Source organism: Cetorhinus maximus, chromosome 11 (genome assembly GCF_964194155.1).
Source record: "Cetorhinus maximus chromosome 11, sCetMax3.hap1.1, whole genome shotgun sequence".
NCBI lineage: Eukaryota > Metazoa > Chordata > Chondrichthyes > Lamniformes > Cetorhinidae > Cetorhinus > Cetorhinus maximus.
The window spans coordinates 84,937,947-84,963,490 of NC_135889.1; the positions used below are offsets into that span (position 1 = coordinate 84,937,947).

The window sequence follows — 25,544 nt, forward strand, 5'->3', positions numbered from 1 at the left end:
GATTTTTGCAGTCTTCCCGATGATGCAGACCTTTAGAGAGTAGCCGACAGGACTTGGATGTGGAAGAAATTGTGCAGTTTTAATAGAGCTCTTTGTTGCCACAACCCCAAAGGCTATCATTGTCATTATGAATGCTTGGCTGACTTTCAAATGCTACAATTATCTCAATGGGAGGTTCTGAATTAACAATTTGATTGACAGCTTAAAGAGGCTATTAAGCGATTAGTTGTTTTTGATATGTGGTCCGAATAGAAGTTTGTTTGTTTTTTGTGAGAGATCAATCACCTGGGGAGATTTCAATGGATTTCACGAGTGGGAGGTTTTTCATTATGAAGTGTGTATAAGTGAGACCTGTTTAGATTGTTAAAACATTTTTTCATCTTCACATGGCTCCCGAGGTCTGCCCATAGTGAATATTGAGTGAGTGGTTATGGAGGTACCATGGGGGCTATGAGAGAGCATGGTGGTTGGGCAAGGGAGCATGAGTTGGCATTGAGCTGGCATGGAGGCTATGAGGACATGAGTTCATATGGAGGGCATGAGGGGCCATGGGGGATGGGTGGGGGTTGAGGGGTGTAAAAGGTGAGGGCTAGAAGGCCTAACAGTTTATAAAACAACTGAGATGAAATTACAGAGAACCGAGGCAGGCCTTTTACATCTGAATGTGGAGGCACATTTCAATGTACAAATAGCCACACTTAGTTTTTTTTAAGGAAATCTGATTTTTCCCAGAATTCCCAACCCTGGACCCATTTTCTTCTGGCCTTTTTGCAGGTTGGGAATACCTAGTGTGCAAAACAAACACCCCCACCCCAGCTGAAACCGGGTTTGTCATTTTAAACGGAGAATGCAAATTGGATTTCCTCACACACACCAGTTCTGTCTGATGGTGAAAGATTTTGAAAGCCCATTAAAAGCACACCAAGATTTGAGAGTTCGCAAAAAATATGGAAAGCTGGCTAAGGAGTTTGTAACATTCTGAAACGTCAGTGTAAAGTGTTTTCACAATTTCAAGTGTCTCTATTAGGTAGTGATTTCCAATGTAGGTGTGTTTACAATGCAATGATTCATCATAGAGATCTGTCCTTTAAAGGTAAGTTCACCCTAACATTGACCAGCCTTCTGTACTTGTTCACATGCATTTACAGTACTTTTTCAATGAAGGAAGCGCCATAAATACAGTGAAAAATGTTACAACAGCCTGTGCTGTCATCTTATCTACTTTAATTTAAATGACTCTAGCTGATAAAAAAAACTGGCTTTAACACTTGAAAAAAAAGTCTACACATGGAAAAAAAAAATCAAACCACCTGCTCCTTTATATTAACAGGAACTCTTGCTTTGAAATTGAAATTAGCAACCTGTGTTCTTTCCTTCACAGAGAGTATTGTTTGGACAGCTGTGGCCATTTTGAATGCTTGACTGAGTTTCAAGAGCTAATGGGTATGAGCACACCAGGGGTTGAAATTTCCCCCCATCAGGGGCAAAGTTGAAGGGTGGGCACGCACAGACGTGCTCCCGATCGGCATCCCCGATCGGGGGCGCGGCGCCATTTTACGTGGGCAGGCCAATTAAGGCCCGCCCAGCGCGACGTCCGCACGGAAGCGCTATGCGCTTCCTGTGCGGGCGGGGGGGAAGATCCCAAATTCGAGAGTGCGCTCTTTCATGCATGCGCACGAAAGATTGCACTCATCTCCCTGAGGCTAAGTGCAGCCTCAGGGAGATCGGCTCTAAATGTAAAAAACCTAAAAATAGAAAAGTAAAATTTCCCAAATATGTCCCCTCATGTGACAATGTCACAAGTTGGGACATGTCCAATATTTTCACAAAAACTTTATTAAAATTTTTAAAACCCTATATGAAACCTCATCCCACTTGTGGATGAGGTTTCATGTTTTTTCTACTTCCCGCCGGGACTCCTGGCCTGCCCGCCAACCTTAAGGTTGGACGGTCTAATCCTTTAATTACTTAATTGACTCTGTCAATGGCTTCAATTGGCCATTGACAGGTCGGCGGGTGCACAGCTGATTTTGCTGCGCCCCTGCCTACCTGAAAATTTAAATGGGGTGCGGTGACGTCGGGAGCGCCCCCGCGACGTCACCGCACGTCATTTAACGCATCGGTGAGCAGGCCCCGCCCCCACTCGCCGACGTGTAAAATCCTGCCCCAGATGTTTCATTCATTGGAGAATGAATGACAGTTTCAAAAAGTTGTAATAACAGTTTGTCCCTTTGATGTGATTTCTGGTTTGCTGACACAAGCTAATAGGATTTCATGTATTACAAGGTTTTTTTCACATGGCAGAATGCATTTTTCTTTCAGTGTCAATGAAATGGAGGCTTTTATTAAATGGTGAAAGGTTTATTTATTTTCCCAAGCAATATATATTTCTTCCCATTGATATTGCATGGAATCTGAGGACTGCACATTGCTACTCACCCAGTGTGCACTATGAAGGATACTTGAGGGCATAGAGGAGGCACGGCTGATCGGAGGGGGCATGGAGGTGGCATAGGTAATCTGATGGGGCATGAGAGAAATGGGTAAGGGAGGTGAGGTTTAGGGCCTTTAAACACTGTTGGGAGATACGATACTATGTTGAAAAACCAAGGCAGGCCTTCTAACCGGCCTACCTGCTCACCCACACACCTCATGTACTCCTGCATGGCTCACAAACTATGCTGTGAACCTGATCCCGGTGTGAAAAGGCAAAAATGGTGTGTGAAGTCACACATGGGTCAGTGTGCAGTTTGCGAGCTTGAAAAAGTGTGCAGGTTGGGCTTTCCCGAGCACAGAGGAAGGTTCGGCCCATGTCACTGGCCAATTATAATCACAACAATGACTTCTTTCCTCATCCCTTCCTAATCTATTTTCCTGCAATTATGCAAAACAGGCTGACCATATTTTAGGAACCAATACAAATATCTAACTAATGCAGAGAAGAGTTGTGATCAGCTAGTGTATGTCCTTGATACCCATAAAAAATTGTGGGCAAAACGAGTGGTCTGGAATTTCCTAGAAAGTTTTGACATAACTATGGTCCAAGAGTGATATTGGTGTATTTTTCTTTGAGGAAATTTGTGCTGCTTCTAAAGATAAGTCTACTGAAACCCTCAGCCACTTACATAGATAGTGCTACCCCCATGCAAAATACCAGCTCACATGAGTTTCCTGGATTTATCAGAATAATGGTCCAGGTTTTGTGGTTGTAATGATTGCAAAGCTGTCAGTGTTTGCCATCATTACTCCTCTGAAACTTCTGGAGTTCACACATGTGCAGTTGAATGTGAAAATCCAGAAATGCTGCCAGTAATTCTACACTTCTCCAGAGGGAGCACTGTTGAAGCCCTCTAGTCCACAATTAGAAATTTCTGAACTGAAAATAACTTGCCTCATTGTAAAAACCATGGAAAAAGTTACACATTGTTTAAGGAGTTTATAATGGTGTACCAAGTTCAAATTTACAGTTGAACAGCCTCAATGACACTAAGAAACTAACTTTATATTTGTAGAATATCAGTTTTTACACTTTAAAGGTTTACACTTTAAACTTTTCATAAAGTTTGATATTTCAGCTTTTATCTTAATCACAATTCTATGCCCATAGCATTAAACTTTGCAGTTTAATGATATGGGCATAAATAAAAATGCATAATAAAATAAGCACATTTTATTTCCTGGTTTATTGTAAGAATATTTCAAGGTGACTAGCAGCTTGCCCTGCCTAATGGAATCAATGCTGCCGGATACCTTGACACCTCCTTGACTTGGTGTCAGATTTAGCTAATGTTGGGAAAGTGGAAATCCATGCCACAGAAGGTCACTAATTCTTTGTGGGGAACTTTCTTTGGAGGTCAATAGCGAGAACTGTCACTTCACCACTCACTGTAAAATCCAGGCCTTGTATTGGTATAGATTTATGCCCCTAAATTTAGGCACATCTTGACCTATTTGTCACCTGATATCAACATTAATTGGAATTTCTGGAGTTTGATAGCAATTCTTTGCATTTGAAAAAAAAAAAATTCTTATTGGAATCTGCAATTACACTTAAATCAAAGCTCTGTTAGTCTCCATGCACCTGAAACTTAACAGGAATGGTCTTTCCAATGTGAATAACCTAGTTCTGCATGAAGGTGGAAAAGAAACAGCATAGGCAAAAGGCTCTGAAAGTGAGGCAATTTAGTCAAAGCCCCAGTCACAATTACCCCTACATCTGCACACATTTTGCCCCAGATTTACTTTTTCATTTAGGCAAATGAGCACTGCAGAAAACCTTTGACATAAGTTATATTGGCAAGGTCCGCATAGGAGTCATTTAACTTTTGACACCATTTCTGCAAAGTGGAATCTAAGGAATTTAGGGGCAATATTAACTAGAAATAGCCAATATCAAGTCTAAACTCTCTTCTTTGTGCACCATCTTGTACAAGCAGCAGATTCAAATTTAATAGACAAAATTTTAAAAGCTGACATGGGGCAATGTAATGGTATCTCAATTTATAGTTTCTGCAGTAACTGTAAGCTAAGCCTTTTCTTACTGTTATGGGGACCACGTGACTGTATAGACAAATCAGCCCCAAGTGCGGGGAATCTTAGGGGCGGAGCTTTTTAGCCTTGGTCTTGGAGCAAGCATGTAGCCTCACCAGGAGTTTACTGTTTCTTACAAGAAACCTGTCTTGCACTCCTAAATTTATTACAGTTTCATTGTTACTTTGCTACAAATTCACTCATGGCTGAACTTGTCACAAAATGACAATGAAACAGTGAATGACATACGGTACATACTGTTACATTGTCAAGTAGGAACCGCTAATTTATACATTATGTATAAATCATTACTTTGTAATAGAAGCTATTAAATTAGGAAATGTTTCGTTCCAAAAATATTGCTGAAAACCAAGTGTATGTCATTATTGGAAATTAGTAAGATACAATTATGGTACTTATGTACATTTAAAAATTTTAAAGATTGCAAGAAATTTTTTAAAAGTGCAATTCCCTATATTTTTGTGAAGATACTATGAAATATGCAACTTTTATAATAGCTTATTCATTTTTAAAAATGGTTGCCTATGTTAAAAATATTGTAATAGGCTGTTAACCACAGTCTATCATTTAAAGCCACTGATGTAAATACAAGTACAAGGATACTTGATGTACTATGCAGAACTGAATGATTTTGTTCATATTATATGCTCTACTCAAATTATTCAATCTAAGCAAGGTATAGATAACATAAATGTGAATCATATGCTCAAATTATATTTCTGATTAATTAAATTTCATAATTAAAATAAAAAAACATATGGCTACAAATTAAACAGCTTGTACCAACCATGTTCCTTCTTGCAATGTCCAGAACTTGTATATTGAAGCTTGCACTAAGTTGGACAACAAAGTTAATCCATTCAAAGTTCACTTGTTCCTTCTTTCCACCAGACCATGCATTTCAGTAGATTTTGAATACATCTGCTTACATGCAAGTAAATTCCACTTCACTAAAGGACTACTGCATTATGCACCAAACAATATGCTTGGTAGAAAAGAGAAGAAATTTCTGATAGATATCAGTACCCAGAGACAGACTTTCAAACATGCTTACTTTTCCACTTTAGAAACTTGTGCAAGTGATTGGGGTTGAGTATAGATGTATGCCATTTGAATAACCTGAGAAATCATAGAAATGTTACTGAAGGCTGAGTATTAAATCTAAGAGAAATGCTCAATGTGCAAACTTTGAATAAAAGATAGCCTCTAGAATGCATTTTAGCATGGTCAAAACATACAAAACTTTATCAGAGTTAAAAGGTAAATACTATTGAAAACTGCCAATCAGATCAATGATACTTGAGTTACGGCATGTTATAGTAAGTTTAGAGAAAGCCTACGATGGACAAGAGTGAAATATGTAGGTTCTATTCAGAAGGACAGAAATGAATGTTCAGCTACTTGACCAATTATTCTGTTTATGCCCCCAGTGTGACATTAGATATTAACAGAAAATTTATTGTGCCTTTTTTTGGGACATCTTAATTTAGCAGTGGGATAGCCTGTACCCAATCTAGAAAGGCGTTGGTCCCATCATCAAATTCATGGGCACACTTAAATATGCAAATTAGGGGCCTAATGTCTATTAAAGGATCTATGAGAAATTGGTCACCAATAAGTGAGGCAGAGGTTGGGCTTGCCCCACTCAGAATTCTTCAATGACCCCCAGTCAAATTATAACCACTTACATTTATGTTTATTAAAAAAAAACTCATCCCCATGGAGCCAGAAAGAACAGGAATATTTCCCTTACTCCACATGAGATATGATCACCACCCACCTCCCCAAACTTTATCCTGCTAAGTCCCCTCCCCAAACTTACTTTTGGGCGGCTGCTGGCATCACAGACGGACCAAAACTGACATCACTTGGCTGGTGAGACTATTCGCCTGAACACAAATCATTCAACATCCTCTCTAAGTAGCCTTGATTATTAAAATATTTCCTCACATCTAGATAAATGGCAAAACCCGGTGCCTTACATTCTCGGTCATGACTTATCTTAAACAGTTAAGAATATTTTGTGCTTTTTAAAATTACGAACTTAGTGAAATGCTGTGTGATTTGTTGAGACTGTATTCTGTCTCTCAGCTCCCTCCTTCACTGCTGTGAAACTGCTCAGAGGCTTCACAGATTTAATGAATGGAACAAAGACTGAACAAATCTGAACAATATATTTATAAAATGGGACTTCCTGATAAACTTTAAAAAAAACTTAAATATGGAAACACCATTTCTGTATTCCAAACAAAAAAAAGGTCTTCAAAAGTTCATTTAAGAGAAATATGTCTACTTTGTTTCAGAGGTGTGCAACATACCCATTTGTTCCTGGACTAGGTGACCTTGATTTGGTTCTTTAATGAGGCATTGGCAACCCACTCATACTTGCCTGGCTGAGACAATCCTAAATGCTTGCAACCCTTGCCAGTCACACATTGAAGCAAAAGAATTATAACATCACAATAGCGCTAAGAAGGAGGTCCTGATGGAACAGTCAATGCACTTAACAGATTTTATGATACAAGAATCTGTTTTACAAAGAGGAAGGGTTGTACACTCAGGAAGGAGAGAAGACACTGCTTGTGCCCTTCACTACAGAGACCACAGAACAGGACATTGATATAATCAAAGGGTTCTCAGGCCTTTACTCAACATTTGAAAACATCCTCAATTGAATTTCTTCCAAACTATAGAATTTACCACAAAAAGACATGAAAATAATGGAATTGTATTGTCATGCTGATATTTTCCAGAATATAATTACGTTGAGCTGAGAATTCATTAACCTGCAGTTCCCTTGGGAATTCTTGTTATCCCATCGAAATCTGAAAGCACAACTGGTGATCTATTCAGTTGCTTTGCTCTTCCAGTTTAAAAAAACGGTCAATTTAGAAATTACTTCTCACCTGCTTATTACCCCATTAATAAAATTATTTAAAAAAATAATCAAAACACGTGTTGTACATAAAGTTTGATGTCTCATTCATATTTTTGATTGGAGGTTTCATTTAGGTTCTTATCCAACTAAAAGTTATAAATGTAAAATGGTCTCTTGTCTAATTGTTATTAATCCAAAAAAAATTGAAGATTTAAGAATTAGCTCAGTCTAAGAGTAAATTCTCCTTTTTGAAATAACAGACCATGTAAGGGACTTAACACAGTAGGGTACAAATATATGCTCAGCTATAAACTTTTCACATTACTAATTATTGCTTCCATATAATCTTTAACTACAGCACATATATTTTATGGCAAAGTGCAAAATGAGAAAAGAAAACAACTTTTGCGGTGTTCCATGACATGAGCAAACTTTCCCCTGTAGGCCACATTTATCCTGTTTTTCTTTATGCTGTTGTATACATGTTCAAATGGTTAGAACCCAATTAAATGATCAAAATTGTATGAAGAACCTTTGCTACAATGCGCCAATTCACCGAATGCACCACATGATTCTTTTTATCTTCAGAACAGTGTGATAAACTATCAGATTAAGCCTCAAGTTATATAGCAACAGTTTAATTTAACACAGAACAGGTATATGAACAGTATTCAGTGCAAAGCAATACATTTTACAGTAATTCACAAACTATTATACTTCATAATATGTCCAAGATAATTCTGATCTCAACATACACTGAATCTTAAAAATTAAGGCTCACTTCTTGTGGGCAAAACTTGTTAAACTAACCCAATTGCTCTTCTGGCTAATGGAATATAGAGTAACTCCTGCAGTAAACATAACTTCGAAGGTATACTTACATTTCCCTTAATTTTACTAAGATTTTTAAACATAGTTTGTCAATTACACAGGAAGTTTCCGACTATTTTGAAATATCAGTGATACAAGCAACTTAATATTTCATCCATCTAGCAAAGATGTTATAAATTGGCAACTCTATTTTCTGCAATCAAAATGATATTAAAACCTCTGTTTGACAGAACTCAAAATAAATAATTATTAACTGACGAGTTCAGATAAAAAAAGGCTTAATGAAATAAGACTTGCTTATTCTCTCATCAGATGCTAAAACTGACCTGTTTCCAGCGTTTTGTGCTTTGTTTCAGCTTTTTGCAATTGCATTTATTTTGCTTTTTATTTTAATTAATCTTTGTCTGCAGTTATTCTCTGCACTTTAGAGAGGAACAGCCCATGGCAATCAATTAACCATGTATTACTACTAAAAGTGAGCAATTCAAATCAAAATATCCAATGAAGTTACACATAGAATCAAAGCGTGGTAACAGTATAGGAGGAGGTCATTCAGTCCAATGTGTCTGCGCCAGCTCTCTACAAGAGCAACTCAGCCAGTCCCGCTTGTCTCCCCTTTCCCTCCAGTGCTGCAAATTTTCTCTTTTCAGGTGCTCATTCAATTCCTCTTTGAAAGCCATGATTGAATCTGCCTCCACCCACATTCCCAGGCAACGCATTCCAGACCCTAATCATTCCTTTCCTTTCTCTTTCGGTTTTTCACACATCACATGGGGTCACTACAATGCTGGTTAATCATTCCTTAACACCTACCATTACTTTTGGATTTGGCAGGTGGTTTTACAGCCAGATGCCCTCCCTGCCACTAACCCTCCCCACATTTATCCAGGCTGAGGACTGGCGCCGATATATGTTTACTTGCCTGCACCAGTGGCTGTGTTTTTTTGTGGCCAACAAGTCCTAGAGTGGGACTTGGACCCAGAGCCTTGTGGCTCAGAGTTAGAAGAACTACCCGTTGAGTCACTCCAGCTCCCTCCAGATCTAAGTCACTTGCTGGTAAAAATGTTTCTCCTCATGTCAGTGTTGGTTCTTTTGCCATTCACCTTAAATTGGTGTCTTCCAATTCTTGACTCTTCTGCCAATGGGAACAGTTTCTCTCTATCTACTCTGCATGACCATTCGTGATTTTGAATACTTCTATCAAATCTCCTCTCAACCTTTCTTTTCTAAACAGAAGAACCAGAGCTTTTCCAATCTATCCACAGAACTGAACTTCCTTATCCCCTCTTGCAAATGTTTTCTGCACCCTATCTAATTCCTTCACACCCTTCCTAAAGTGCAGTGCCCAGAATTGTACACAATGGGCAAAATTTTTAGCTCGGTGGGCACACGCCCGATCTGCTCGAGCGTAAAATGGCACATGTTGACGTCGGACGAGCCTCCCGACGTCAACGCGCAGTCGCATGATATTTCAGTCAGTGGGCGCACGCGGGAATCAGCAGCATGCCTGCCAACAATTAAAAGGCTGTTAAGGCCATTAAAAAGACAAATGGCTGACATTTTTTGCTGCCTGTCCAACCTTACGGTTGGCGGGTAGGTGAAAAGGCCAAGCGGTCTTTGCACTTTTTAGGAAACCTCATCCATGGGCGAGATGAGATTTCCTAAAGCAAATAAAAATTTTGAAGTTTAATTAATAGCATGTCCCTGCTCATGTGACAGAGTCACATGAGGGGACATGTTTTATAACATTTTTAATTTATTAAAAAAAAACTCTTCATCTCCCTGAGGCAGCTCTGTGCCTCGGGGATTCTGAAGTGCGTACTTGCATGTGCGAAGCTCGCACTCACCCTGGCCCTCCCCCCGGTCTCCCTCCTCCGCACAGGTACCGCTGAGCACTGCTACTCATGTTTCACACCAGGCAGGCCTTAACTGGCCTGCTAGTGTGAAATCGCCTTCCAGCCTTGATCGCCGGCAGTGGTTGACTTCACGACCGCCCCCGCTGAGCCTGCCCGACAAGGGCAAGATTCTGCCCAATAACTCAGTGGAGTCCAAACCAGTCTATTATGAAGGTTTATCATAACTTTCCTGCTTTTCTGCTCTATGCCTTTACTTATAAAGTCCTTTTAACCACTTTCTCAACCCATCCTGCCACCTTCAAATGATTTGTGCACATTACCCCAGGCCACTCTGCTCGTGCACCCGCTTTAGAATTGTACCCTTTCTTTAACATTAGCTCTCCCCATTCTTCCTACTAAAATGTACCACTTTCCACTTCTCTGTATTAAATTTAATTTGCCAAATGTCCGCCCATTGTATCAGCCTATGTCCTCTTGAAGTCAATATCAATTCTCCTCACAGTTCACAATGCTACCAAGTTTTTCTGCAAATTTTGAAATTGTGCCCTGAACATTGAAGTCAAATCATTAACATATATCAAAAAAAAGTCTTAGTACCAAATCCCTGTACACCTTCTTCCAGTCCAAAAAAACCATTCGCCACTACTCATTCACACCTATCATTCAGCCAATATTTTATCCATGCTACCACTGTCCCTTTTCTGAAGGTTTTTAAAAAAAAACTCTGCTAAATTAACGAGTAGTATAATATTTAGTCTATAGGGCTACATCAATTAAACATGCAAAAAGCACTGGCAGAGTAAATGTTGACTAGTAGCTGTTTACATTCTTATATACGCATCTATTACTGAAAGGACTGATCATCTGGAAAGGTTGTTTAGATAGCATATTTAATTATTATTTTAAACATATTAAATACTGCATCACCTCAATTACTATGTTATGTAGGAGCAGGAGTAGAATATTCAATTCCTTAAGCCTGTTCCATCATTCAGGCAGATCATGACTAATTTGTACATCAAATTCATTGCAGTACATCTTGTCAAAGTTAATTACAATGGAGAATATTTTTAAATCTATTCTGTTAACCTCTTTCATTATGTTAAATAATTGTAAAATACTGTGCATCAAAACCCTGAAGATGCTTCTGTCAAATTCACAATGTATAACTTTCAACACAGGGTCAAGAGTTTGGGACATAACCAGCCAGAAATTTGGTATCTACAATTATAACAAAATCCAAGATAATTAAATTAAGGCTGCAATCTAATTCTGGCCATCTAATCTAATTCACTCCATTGGTTAATACAAAACTCAGTAAATTTGTTTAGTCATTTAAGATGGCAATTGAATCAGTTAGATTAAAGCCTCATCACTACTCTAAGTTAGCCATCATTTTTGTTTAATTTGCTTATTCAATTGTATTCAGGGAGCTAGCCATGATTTCAAAGCTGGGGTATATACTTCAGAGAGGCTTGCAAACAGTCACGGTATCTAATACTCAGGTTTCTGAGATGCAAATTTTTGTTTTATTTTGGAAGTACTGGGAAAAGAAAAAGAGAGAGAGAGAGACACAGGCAGGCATATACACTCATCGAGGATCTTTTGCTCTATTTTGTCAATTGCTCCAATGACTAGAACTGGAACTAATGACAGTGATAGGATATTCACCCATCCAGCATTGTGATATTCTAACATCTGCATCATGTCCTTGCCTAAATGTTACTAGATCTGACCTCAGCAAAGGATTTAGTATGGCAGTGAAGAACCACCAGCGGGTGATCTATTAGTGCACTTAACTTCTGCAAAAAACTTATTGCACGGAGCAAATGGCCTTCTTCTGTGCTGGAATTAAAACATTCTATGTTTTGTTTTACATTTTGCGGCAGATGCAGTTTTAAAATATAAATTCAGCTGAAATTATATCTTGGTGTTTTTCACAAGTTATCTGCCAAATAAGTAGTTATGGGTTAGCAGCAGGAAGTATTTTGCATTTGACATACTCTCATATCCGATGAAAGTAGTTCCAAATTTTCCTTGCTTTCAGATATTATGCACTTGGAAACTCTCCTCCAAATCTGCACCTTGCTATTTCTCTCCACCCATTCAAAAACCTCCTCAAATATCCCTTTGTTCATCTCCTGTAAATCTACTCAGTGGTTTTTCTTCCCACATCCTATTTTATGATGGGTTTTGAGACAACTTACTGCATTAAAAGGAGCCATAGAAAGGTACAAGTTTTTAAGAGGCAATGAAATGGTGTCTGTGCTAGTTTGCATCAGGTGGTGCACATGTTGGGTGCACTTTTGATCCCCAAGCTCTATTAATGTTCAACATCATTATTATACTAACTTCAGGCAATACTGAGCTGTGCAATGTGCTGGTACTGTATTGGAAACTGAATGCTTCACAAAGACAGTAAGCTCCAGATGAATTTTAAAAATACAAAAAAGTGGCACAGATAGAAAATTAATGCTTCAATTATACAACAAATACTGATCAAACAAGGAAAATCTTAGAAGTTAATACTCCATTAAGACAACCTTTCCAGTACTGAAAATATACTAACAAGCACTTCCAACATTGTACAGTGAACGTGAGATTGTAAACTCTTCTCCAAAATATTTTATGACTAACTTTTCTCCCAAATGATGTATAATTGAAGTCTTTCGCTAACAGCTTATCCTGTCATGTAACACCACCATCATCGCCATAACAGTCATGCCAGCTATTTAAACATTAAAAAATAATGTTGCACAGTAATTTAAACTGCCCTGACCATTAGAATGTGTTACCTGCTTTTGCAATCTTATTCATTAATTGCAAAGAATGCATAACAGCAACAAGGATTAAGTTCCTTGGTGCCAGTTTTGCATAATGCTAGAACTGCTTCTGATAATGAGCTGATCCAGATAAGACAGTTTCATTCAATCATGCTGTGCATCCTGCAGAAATTGTGTAGTGGATTTTCAAAAACAATTTAGGTGCCCAATTATTTAGGTGCCAATTATTCTCAACTCCCAATGACTGAAAGTAGATAATGATTTAATCAGTTGTTTTGAAATAATACAGTAAATCTCACTGGCAGTCAGAGACTGATAATCAGTACAAGCATCTCTGCTTGTATGGGCCTGTTCCATGGTAAATGTGGATTAGTAGTATAGTATAGTATAGTACTACTTGAGGGGGAAAAAAGTGTATTTATATTGTCTTTCACATTTTTAGGATATCCCAAAACACTTCGCAATAATTTAATTACTTTTAAAGTATAGTCACAGCTTTATGTAGGCAAAAGAGCAGGCAATTTGAAACAGCAACCTGATAGATGACCTGACATAGTAGTGTTCATTGTGGAAGGTATATTGTCCAGGACATGGTAGAACTCTCTAGCCATCTTCAATTGTTACCATGGAATATTTTAGAAAAAGAACAGGACTCTTCAACTGTGTCCCAACTCAGCACATCATAAACTTATGTTTCCAATGAAAAGGTACCATTTGAAATAGTAAGCATTCTCTTTCAGATACTGACTGATCTGTTGTACACTTGAAGCTTTTTCTGTTATTTATTACAATGGTCTGTCATATTTCACATTATTTTAAGCATAACAAGACTACTTAGTTTCATTTTTGGAGAAACGCACACACATATATATATATATATACACATACACATTTTTAATAGACACATTTATAAAATATACACATGTGTATGTGTATATATATATATATAAAAACACACACACAGACATATACATACACACACACATGTATATTATATTAGATTTATTTAACGTCTGTTTTATTGGATCTTTCTTTCGAAAACACGCTAAAATGTTTTTAGTGCACAAGATAAGTGTGCCACCTGGTTGTTACCATGTTATTTTGTGAACGTCTCCATAACCCATTGACAACTGGAATAATAATGGTATCTCTCAATTATACCCTGAGAAACCGGTCTAACTTAGGCAACATTTCGACTCAGCTCTGTTGCGCAATTATTTAACAGCATGTGACCCAGAATTATTTAAAGAGCCCGGACAGATTGTAAAATTGTACAGATAGGGAGTGAGGAATTCTAAAGCGGGCAGTTGCTCGAGTTAAATAAGCAACTGTGAAAAGTTTCAATCTAGCACCATTGGGAAAGCAGGATCCAGCGAGGGACCCCGTGCTGCCATCTGGTTGCCAAGTAACAACAAATCTGAAATGACAATGATGATTATAAAACTGCGCAGATAAATCAAACAGGTTCCTAAAATGATACCTGTATGCATATTAACCCACTGCATTAAACGCCTGATTTGATTTTAATCTGGTTTTATCAATGATTATACCCACCCATGCGGGAAGATCTTGCTTAATCTCATTAGTAACCACAAACTTCTCATCTTCCAGCAATTGAAATGCTGCTTGCAAACGCGCAAATTTCCATCCTCTGTTCCTCTTCCACCAGATCCAAATGAAGAGCCCGAAGATGATCCAGGTGAGGCTCAATCCGAAATAACCGGTCAGGTAGACGGGGAAAAGGTAGCTGAAGGCTTTGGCGAATTGTGTCAGCAATTCCATCAAGCCGGGGACCAGAGGGTCGGCTGAGCTCTCTCTCATCTCATTACAAAGTATCTCCGAGGATACAGACGCTCGCCGCTGGGAGAACGAGATACTCTCCCCCGGTCGGAATTTCTTCACCTCCGCGGCGCTTGTCATGTTTGCTCGGCGGCTGCAGTGAATGGGCAGGTTCGGCTCCAGCAGGTTAATGTCGGGCGCACCTTCCTCTTCTTTGGGATGAAACTTCTCCGATCAACAACCCAGCTCGTCACCTCCGGCACCGCCTCGGCACAAACACACACACCCAGCACCTCCTTCTCAGCCTTACCCTTGACCCTCCGCTCCCTCCGGCTCCTGGAACATCACGGATTTCTGGTTGGAATCTCGGTTTCAATCCTCCCCGTCTCCCTCCACCTTCTCATGGCTGCGCAAATGAAAACCTCGTCCGCCTACAGGGGAGAGACACACCCCTCTGACCGGTGACTGCTGCCTCCTCCCCCTGGTGTCAGCCTTGGAAAAGAAAACATTTGCATCTTTAGTTGAGTAGATATTTAAAATGCACTTCACTGTTCATTTTAACAATGAAATGTGAAACCTGAAACATAACAAACTCACATACCTGTACCAAAACTTGCTGGAAAAACTCAGCAGGTCTGCGATGAAGTATTATATTCGCAATAGGTAACACTTTCGAGTTATCAACAGATCATATGTAACTCTTTCAAGTACATTCACAGTTCTTGGTTTTTCCGGGAGTGGGACATGAATCCACAACCTTCTGATTCAAAGGCCAGGGTGCTATGAACTGAGCCACAGCTGACACCTCTAGCCACAGCTGACACCTCTAGCCACAGCTGACACCTCTAAGGTCTGCGGTGAAATTGCACCACTTTTCTACTTCTCTTTAGTTCTGAAGAAGAGTCGTACGGACTCGAAACACCTGCTGAGTTTTTCCAGCAATTTTTGTTTTTGTTTCAGATTTCCAGCATCCACAGTATTTCGTTTTTTTTCACGTACATGTATGTGGTTCATTGTAATGTCCTGTCTAGGGAAAACATCACACATTCCCGTTTGTAATAACTATCATTAAAATATGGAAAATGAAAGCTCCCAACGGTTTGAAAGCATCTGGCCTTTAGCGTTCTATTGAGGTGGGGTTTTGGAAGTTAATTAATCTGTTTATTGGGGGGGGTCAGTATTCTGTTGTGAATGAGCTTTCTGATTTATCGACTGCATTAAACAACTAGAGAATGTGCAATCAACCAGAGAACAGGCGCTAAAAAAATCAACTCCCCGATCAAATGTCCTAACAGTTCCCCACCCACTCCAAGAAATATGCCTACAAATAAGATTTGATAAATAATCAATGCATTATAACATTCAAACAATAATAGAAAACTCACAAGGTACACATTCCACCTTCCAATCATCTAACAATTAACTCCCTTTCACCCGCCTTGTATACAGGGCCCACGAATAACACCAGGGCACTCCCGGCCAACAGCCTAGCCCATTGTGAAAAATGGAGGTGTACACACGGCAGACCAAAGGAATGTTTATTCCGATGACGGATGTATTATTGAGCATAGTCAATTCAGAAGTTACAGTGGATTTATAAAGCATATTTGGTTAATGTTTGATGATACTAAGATCAGTTTCCAATGGGTTTGTGACATGATTGAGTAATAGCAGTTATAGCTGTTCTTAACTTCTGTGTCTTTTGTCACGATTGGATCTGGTTCAAAGGTGAAATGAGAGTTGTGAATGGAGGCAGGTGACAATGATGTTATACAATGATGTCTATAACTGATGTTTCCAGGAGGTTTGTTTTCCTCTTGCACTATAATAATGAAGCTTAGAAGAGGGAGCAAAGTATTTGTGGATAAACTTCAGTTGAAAAGGACATTTTAAAACATTTTTTGTAAATTAGAATTTGGAAGGGATGTTATTAAGTGTATCTTAGGGTGGAAAATCGACTGCTCACCCTATACCCCTGTTTAAGAAGGGAGTGAGGCAAAAGACGGAAAATTACAGGCCAATTAGCCTGACCTCGGTTGTTGGTAAGATTTTAGAGTCCATTATTAAGGATGAGATTTCAGAATACTTGGAAGTGCATGGTAAAATAGGGCAAAGTCAGCATGGTTTCATCAATGGGAGGTCATGCCTGACAAATCTGTTAGAATTCTTTGAGGAGGTAACGAGTAGGTTAGACAAAGGCGAGCCAATGGATGTTATCTACTTGGACTTCCAGAAGGCCTTTGACAAGGTGCCGCACAGGAGGCTGCTCAGTAAGATAAGAGCCCATGGTGTTAGAGGCAAGGTACTAGCATGGATAGAAGATTGGCTGTCTGGCAGGAGGCAGAGAGTGGGGATAAGGGGGTCCTTCTCAGGATGGCGGCCGGTGACTAGTGGAGTTCCGCAGGGGTCAGTGTTGGGACCACAATTTTTCACTTTATACATTAATGATCTAGATGAAGGAACTGAGGGCATCCTGGCTAAGTTTGCAGATGATACAAAGATAGGTGGAGGGACAGGTAGTATTGAGGAGGCAGGGAGGCTGCAGAAGGATTTGGACAGATTAGGAGAATGAGCATACAATGTGGGGAAGTGTGAGGTCATGCACTTTGGTAGGAAGAATAGAGGCATAGACTATTTTCTAAATGGGGAGAGAATTCAGAAATCTGGAGTGCAAAGGGACTTGGAAGTCCTAGTCCAGGATTCTCTTAAAGTTAAGTTGCAGGTTGAGTCGGTAGTTAGAAAGGCAAATGCAATGTTGGCATTTATTTCGAGAGGACTAGAATATAAAAGCAGGGATGTGCTGCTGAGGCTTTATAAGGCTCTGGTCAGACCACATTTAGAATATTGTGAGCAATTTTGGGCCCCGTATCTCAGGAAGGATGTGCTGGCCCTGGAGAGGGTCCAGAGGAGGTTCACGAGAACGATCCCAGGAATGAAAGGCTTAACATATGAGGAACATTTGAGGACTCTGGGTCTATACTCGATGGAGTTTAGAAGGATGAGGGGGGATCTGATTGAAACTTACAGAATACTGAAAGGCCTGGATAGAGTGGACGTGGGGAATATGTTTCCATTAGTAGGAGAGACAAGGACCCAAGGGCACAGCCTCAGAGTAAAGGGAAGATCTTTTAGAACAGAGATGAGGAGAAACTTCTTTAGCCAGAGAGTGGTGAATCTATGGAATTCATTGCCACAGAAGGCTGTGGAGGCCAGGTCATTGAGTGTATTTAAGACTGAGATAGATAGGTTCTTGATTGGTATGGGGATCAAAGGTTACGGGGAGAAGACAGGAGAATGGGGTTGAGAAACTTATCAGCAATGATTGAACGGTGGAGCAGACTCGATGGGCCGAATGGCCTAATTTCTGCTCCTTTGCCTTATGGTCTTATGGTCTACATCCAACTCCCCACTGCCTTTGTTCTAGGTCCAGGATTGGGCTTCCTTATTGCCTCACAAAGAAACATAGAAAATTTATGGTACAGATGGTGACCATTCAGCCCATCATGTCAGCACCAGCCAAAATAGAACTATCCAGTTAATGCCTCCACCCAGCTCTTGATCCGTAGTTACAACTCTTCAAGTGTATATCCAAGTATTTTTTTTAATGTGATGTGTGTTTCTTTATCAATCTTTTTCAGGTAGTAAGGTCCCAGACCCCGACCATCCTTTGGGCAAAAATATTTCTCGTCAACTCCTGCCTAATCCTTTTGCTTTAAACATAAGCCTTCCTGATTATTGACTTCTATGATAAGGGAAATAGGTCCTTCCTATCCACTCTACCTAGGCCCCTCATAATTTTAAATCTCCCAAATCGCTTCAGTTAAATCTCCCCTCATCCTCTTCTGTTCCAAAGAAAACAACTTTAACTTATCTATTCTTTTCTCATAACTAAAATTCTTAATTCCTGGCAACATCCTTGTAAAATCTCCTCTGTACCATCTCCACCCTATACCCCCATCCCTCTTGTAATACAGAGAGCAGAAGTGTATGCAATACTGTAGCTGTGGCCTAACTAGTGTTTTACACAGTTTGAGCATAACATGCCTCAGCTAATAAAGGAAAATATCCCATATGTCTTCTTAATCACCTTATTTACCTGTCCTGCTACCTTCAGGGATCTGTTGACATGCACTCCAATGTCCCCATGTTCCTCTACACTTCTCCTTAGCTTATGTTTATTGTGTATTCCCTTGCATTATTTGCCCTCCCCAAATTAATTTCATACTTCTCAAGATTTAATTCTATCTGCCTCTTTTCTGCCCACCTTGATATCTTTTTGCAGCTTTTTTCTTCACTATCAACTACATAACCAATTTTTGTATCACCTGAAAACTTTTTATTCATGCCCCCCCTCTCCCCCACCACATTTAAATCTATATCATTGATATATACCATGAAAAGCAAGGGACCTGGTACTGAGCCATGCAGAATGCCATTGCAATCAATCTCCCAGTCACAAAAAACAACTTAAGTCTTGATGCTTTGATGCTCTCCTCCACCAAAAGGCCCTGCTCAATGTCAATGCCCAAATCTATCCAATGTTTCAGTTTCTCTATGACTGGTTCTTAAGAAAGGGAAGATTTTAAAGGAAGGTATACTTGTAGGACACTACAACCACAAGCAGCTTGGAATTCCACTTCGATGAACCTGTTCTGAACTGGACTGAAGTGGTTGACATTTGTGAGGAAGGGTGCTATCCATTTCTAACCCACTTGATGCAGTTTGGTAACAATGAGGAGAGGAGCGCATTAACAAATAGGACAAACTGATAATAACAGGGTAGAAAGTGGCAGATTTAGCAAAACCTAGAAGAAGGGAAAATCAGAATGCATAAAATCTGTAATAGGAATAATTGCTAAAAAGAAAGCAACTAAAAAGTGGGAGTCAAATGAATGAGAAGGTGTTGGCGAGCTATCTTCTTGAACTGCTGCAGTCCCTGTGGCGTAGGTACATCCACAGTGCTGTTAGGAAGGAAGTTCAAGGATTTTGACCCAGTGACAGTGAAGTTCCAAGTCAGGATGGTGAGTGGCTTGGAGGGGAACTTCATGGTGGTGGTGTTCCCATGTGTCAGCTGACTTTGTCCTTCTAAATGTTAGTGGTTGTGGGTTTGGAAGGGACTGTCTAAGGAGCCTTGGTGAGTTTCTGCAGTGCATCTTGTAGATGGTACACACTGCTGCCACTGTGCGCCGGTGGTGGAGGGAGTGAATGTTTGTGGATGGGGTGCCAATCAAATGGGCTGCTTTGTCCTGGATGGTGTCAGGCTTCTTGAGTGTTGTTGGAGCTGCACTCATCCAGATAAGTGGAGAGTATTCCATCAAACCTCTGACTTGTGCCTTGTAGATGGTGAATAGGATTTGTGGAGTCAGGAGGTAAGTTACTTGCCACAGGATTGCTAGTCTCTGACCTGCTCTTGTAGCCAGAGTATTTATATGGCTAGTCCAGTTCAGTTTCTGGTCAACGGTAACCCCCAGGATGTTGACAGTGGGGGATTCAGTGATGGTAATGCCATTGAATGTCAATGACCACTGCTTCACAGGCCCATAGAAAGGAATCACCAACCTTTGGCTATCTTCTCGGATCTTCTGGCTTCTCGCAAGCCTACTTTGCCTTAATTCTGCTCACCGCAGCTTTCTCTCTTTAATTAGGAGCCTCTTCCTCTGATCTTTACTTTAACTTCACTGAGCAGGATCTGTTCCAGATTCCTGTTCTTGTCGTTTGACTTAACTGTGTCTTGAAAAATGAAGAAGAATAAACTGCGCACATGCGTAGGGCTGTTTACAGGCCTGAAGACATGAACATGCCCCATCTGCGCATGTGCAGCCATTCCAGGGTCAGCACATGCATAAAAACCACAGAGGCCCTTCCTTTGCTTTTTTCAAAAGGTAAATTTTCTTTCCTTGGGTTCGTAACACTGCAAACACACCTGAGCTTTAGCCAGAAATGGGTGGGCTTGTTGTTTTCCAACCTGACACCACTTTTCAGCTCTTTAAAACCTTTCAGCCTGGATCCTAATCCACTTCCTTTTGGCAGTTAAAATTCCCCCAGAGTGTAATTCGAGGAGTGATATTGAGCTGGATGAAGTGCCATGTAGGTGCCTAGGGACTTATGTTCAGATGACTATTACTTCGTATTTACTTAAAAAACTCAATGCAAATTGGTCAGATTAGCAGAAAACACCAAAACTAGAAATGACAGTTGGTTTTGAGGAGACAGTGCGAGGGATACAAATTACACGTATGTTAGATGTTAGGTTTTTATGCTGATTGTCAACCTATTATTAAGTCCTGGTCACTGGGGCAAGGCAGTTAGGCACTAGTGGCTCAGAAAGAATCAGAAGCTGATCCCAATTGTCAGACATATGATGAAAGACAGAGAAAACTTAAGATTTTCAGCCTAGGGAAGAGGCACCTATGAGGCGATTTTATAGATATAGTTAAGATACTAAACAGTATGGAAAAATACATCTGAAAAATCACATTATTCTAAATTGTGAGAGTAGGAGGTGAGAGAATAGAACGGGTAGAATGCTAATTTGGGAATAATGTCTAAAATTCTTCACACAAGGGGCTGGAGTTAATGCTCTCCCCATCCCTCGATGGGTTTGAAGGCAAGGTGCAAGTCAAAAACAAGGAGTGACCTGAACACTGCATACCCAGCCGTCCTTGCTCTCATCGTAATTATACCAGTGGCAGGGTAGCCCACCCACCTGCCAGTGAGCCAATTGAGGCTCTTATGTGGACAATTGATGTTCACTTAAGGGCCTCAGTCCACCACTGCTGGTATTTAACTGGCTGCAGGAGAGGCCCACACCATGTGGCCAGCCTGGCAGGTTTCTCGGTGCAGGTTGGTGTTGGACAAGGGGTTGGGATCCCTCCTTAACTGGCCCCCTGGGCCCATCAGAGGAACCCTGCCCATAGTGACCCCCCACTCGCATCAGGCTGTACTTCCCCTGTAGCCTCGCAAACCCTGGCCCCCACCAACTCCTTGTTGACCCCAAAATACTTACAAAGTTCCAATTCAATGCAGCTCACCTCTTTATCATCCGGGTGCAGTACTGGTCATGGCCACCGCTGTCAGTGGCAATACTGGTAGATCTAGAGCTGCTGCCCTCGGATTGGCTGGCAACTCTCTGAGGCAGGACTTCCTGTCTCTGAGGAGCGTAAATCCCAGCTCCAACCTATTAACAGGCAATTGGCTGTTAAATGACTGTGGGGCTGTGGATTTTTTAGTAGGGTGGTGGGGGTGGAGCAGGGACCAGGGCACCATGTATAATTCAGCCCAATGCGTGAGCAACTCATAGAATGGAGTCCCAGAAAGAACAGTGGACAAAAAGCCTTGGAAAATCTAAGAGTAAACATGGGTACCACAGTGGAGAGATTGTAAAATAATTTTGGTTGGATGAACTGACATGGCTTTATTGATTCATATTTATCTTTAACCTACTTCAGATAAGTGTGTGTTTCTGCATTATATAGCCTTCAGTCCACAATTCATTTTGTCACTTCTGCAGTGAACAATCTGCTAAATCACACTTTAAAGCCATTACTCCCTCTCCTCCTAATCATTCTCCCCTCAAATGCCTTCTCAAATGCTCATTTGGAGAGCCGGTACAGACACAATGTGCTGTTAAAATTCTGCGCTTCTGTGATCTCCACTCCCTTAAGTCCAAGGGATACAGCCTTGAACGTTTTTGACAGACAACTGGTTTAACCATTCACTACCACATCTGGCCAAAGCACACAAAGCATTATTGCTTCCTGCTGTCCATTACTAAAATTGCTCATCCAAGGATGCAAAGATAAGCCTCGGCTTCTGCTCTACCACCAACTGTCTTCTTATACTACCCTCCCTTGCCTCCTCCACCCTCACTTCCAACAACAAGTGCAAGGAACTCAGGACTTTTATCACAAGGTTCAACTGTTCATTCAGCTGTTACTTCCTCCTTCTAGCCCATCAGGCCAAACTTCGTCTAATTTTGCCCTCTGCTCTCGCCCTGAACTCATGGCTTTCTCTAGATTCTATCCTATCTCTGGCATTGCTCTCTTTGAGCTCATCTTGCCCATGGGTTCCACCACTCGTTGTCTCGGTCCCATTTGAACCAAACTGTTGACCATCTAATGTTCCTTCCTGGGGCCCATGTTAAATGATATCGTTAATAGTTCCTTCTCAAATATTGTCCCCTACCCATCAAATTTTCCATCAGTGCCTCTTTCCTCAAAAAAGCCCATCGAAACCCCTCTGCACTTACAAACTACTGCCCCATCTCCAACCTTACTTTCCAGCTCTGCTGCAGTACTGGAACTGTCCTTATCAAAGTCACAAATGATGTTCTTTGTGACTGTGACTGTGTTAAGCAATATCTCCTCATCCTCCCTGATTTATCTATAGCTTTCAACACAACTGACTGTAGCATCCTCCTCCAAAGTCTCTCCCCTATTGACCAACTACATGGAACTGCCCTTACTTGGTTCCATTTTTATCCATCGAATCCTTGCCAGGGAATCACCTGAAATGTCTTCTCTTCCCACTTTACCTCTGCAGTTCCTCAAGGACCTATATTTGGCCCCTTTCTGTTCCTCATCAACATCATATGCCTCATCAGCATCATCTGAAAACAGAATCTCAGATTCCATCTGTATACTTACAACACTCGGCTCTATCTCTTGAACACCTTTCTGGGTCCTTCCTTTCTATCTAACTTGTTTCAGTGGTTATCTGACATTCAAAATTGCATGTGTGGAGATTTACTCCAACTAACTATTGGCAAGGCTGAAGCCATTGTCTTTGGTCCCTACCACAAACTCCATTTTCTGGCCACTGTTTACATCCCTGGAAACTATCCGAAACTGAGTCAGGTTTCCATTCACAACTTTGATGTACATTTGACTCTGGGATGAGTTTCTGACCACATATTGCTCCATTACCAAGACTGCCAACATTCACCACCATAGCATAGCCAGACTTTTGATTCTGGCTCAGCTAGTCTGCTGCTGAAACCCTCATCCATGACTTTGTTACCTCTAGACTTGACTATTCCAATGCTCTCCTGGCCAGTCTCCTGCCTTCCACCCTACATAAACCTGTGCTCATCTAAAACTCTGCTTAATTCGCTATAGCTTAATTCGTTCCAGGTTACATTCACCCATCACCCCTACACGGTTGCTCACAATCAGGCTAGGCCTGAATTTTAAAATCCTCATTCCTTTCTAGTTGTTCCATAGACTTGCCCCTCCCAACCTCTGTAACCTTCTTCAGTATTATAAGTCTTTGAGATCTCTGTGCTCCTTCAATTCTGGCCTCTTGCGCATCACCAATTTTAATGGCTCCACCATTGATGACTGTGCATACAGCTGCCTTGGCTCTTAGCTCTGTAATTCCCTCCATAAACCTCTCTTCCTCCCAATTCCCAACTCCTCCTCCCATTTAGGATGCTCCCTAAAACCTATCTCTTTGATCAAACTTCTGTTCTGATATCACTTTCTGTGGTTCGGTGTCAAAAACATTTTCATCAAGTGCTTTGATACATTTTACTAAGTTAAAAGATGTCATATAAGTGCAGATTGCTGATATATCTGTTGTTTATACCTGTGATTTATGGTTTCCTAAGAAAAAGTATTCTCAGAATGTGGTAGTCTGTCACCTAATGTTCTAACTCAAGCTTGTCCAACATGTGGCTTGCTGGCTGGATGCTCTCAGTGAAGCCATTCTATGTGGCTTCCGGAGGAGTTGTTCAAAATGCCAGTAAGACGGGTAAGTTAAGTTGGAGATTCTGCAAGGGTCTGCTCCTCCAATTGCAGGCTTTCTTCTCCTGCATTTGCTGCTGATAGGTTCACTTAGTGGAAGAGCAGCTAACACCAGCAGCGATGAGTGTGTGGAGGAAAAAGAGGGGATTTTGGGGACAGGGAGGGAGGGAGAGAGAAGCTGCTGTGGCATGTGGGGAGAGAGAGGTTGCTGCGGTCTGGGGTGAGAGAGAGAGAGGCTGCCTGGGCTTGTGGAGGGAGAGAGGCTGCTGGGGCTTGTGGGGAAAGTGATCTGCAGAGCCCAGGGGAGGGGGAAAGGCTGGCTGCAGGGCCTAAGTGGGGGGGGGGTCAAGAGGGTCAAGGTCGGGGGATGGGGGGGAGGGGTGTGTGTGCGTGTGTGTGCGTGTGTGTGCGTGTGTGTATGTGTGTGTGTGCGACAGAGTGCGAGAGTATGAGAGTGTGTGAGTGTTAGGGAGAATGCCTGAGAGTGAGAGAGAGTGCGTTTGACTAACTCTCAGTCTCTCACTCACCCTCACTCCCACACACTAATACATACACTCACCCACTCACACAGTGGTTGATGGTGAGTTAGTGAGCACCCTGAGACTGGGTGTGACAGGCACACAAAATTTGACTCTCTCATACTCTAATGGCCATCTTTATTAATTGCTCTTTTTAAAAATTATCAAATTATTGCTTTGACATTGCTTTATTTTTGCTCAACAAGTTGTTTCTTTACTTCATACCTCAATGTTTTTTGAACTCCATGTTTAATGTTGTGCCTAACCTTATCTTTCTGAAATTTGTTCATCGGCCCCTTAAGTGAGAAAAAAATGGAAATGTGGCACCCCTCACGAAAAGGTTGGTCAAGCCTATTCTAAACAGTAGTGTTGCCACACCCAGTTGATTTATGCTTAGCAGGGTGTGCTTAACAGAAAGTAATAAGAGAACTGCCAACATATTATAGAATATCCCTGTGGAAGGCTAATTTCAGAGTATAAAAATGGAATTACCTTTCCCTCTGGTGAAATGTGCAAAACTTTTTAATGGGATGCATAAAAGCTGTTTCCATCTTTGCGTGGCAAAATGCCAAATGTCATAGGATTAATGCATACAAGTGTGAGGG

At 40.9% G+C, this 25,544-nt stretch overlaps 1 protein-coding gene across 2 annotated transcripts in view; it reads right to left on the reverse strand.

Moving 5' to 3' along the window:
* The window catches only part of LOC144686755 (extended synaptotagmin-3-like), a 130,505-nt gene extending 115,363 nt beyond the window's left edge, over positions 1-15,142 (reverse strand). For both annotated transcript variants that reach the window (XM_078552390.1, XM_078552389.1), the window contains exon 1: positions 14,454-15,142. In XM_078552390.1, the coding sequence (XP_078408516.1) occupies positions 14,454-14,819 (366 nt within the window). In that variant the 5' untranslated portion in view covers positions 14,820-15,142. The remainder of the gene's footprint in view (positions 1-14,453) is intronic.
* Between the last annotated feature and the right edge of the window lie 10,402 nt (positions 15,143-25,544).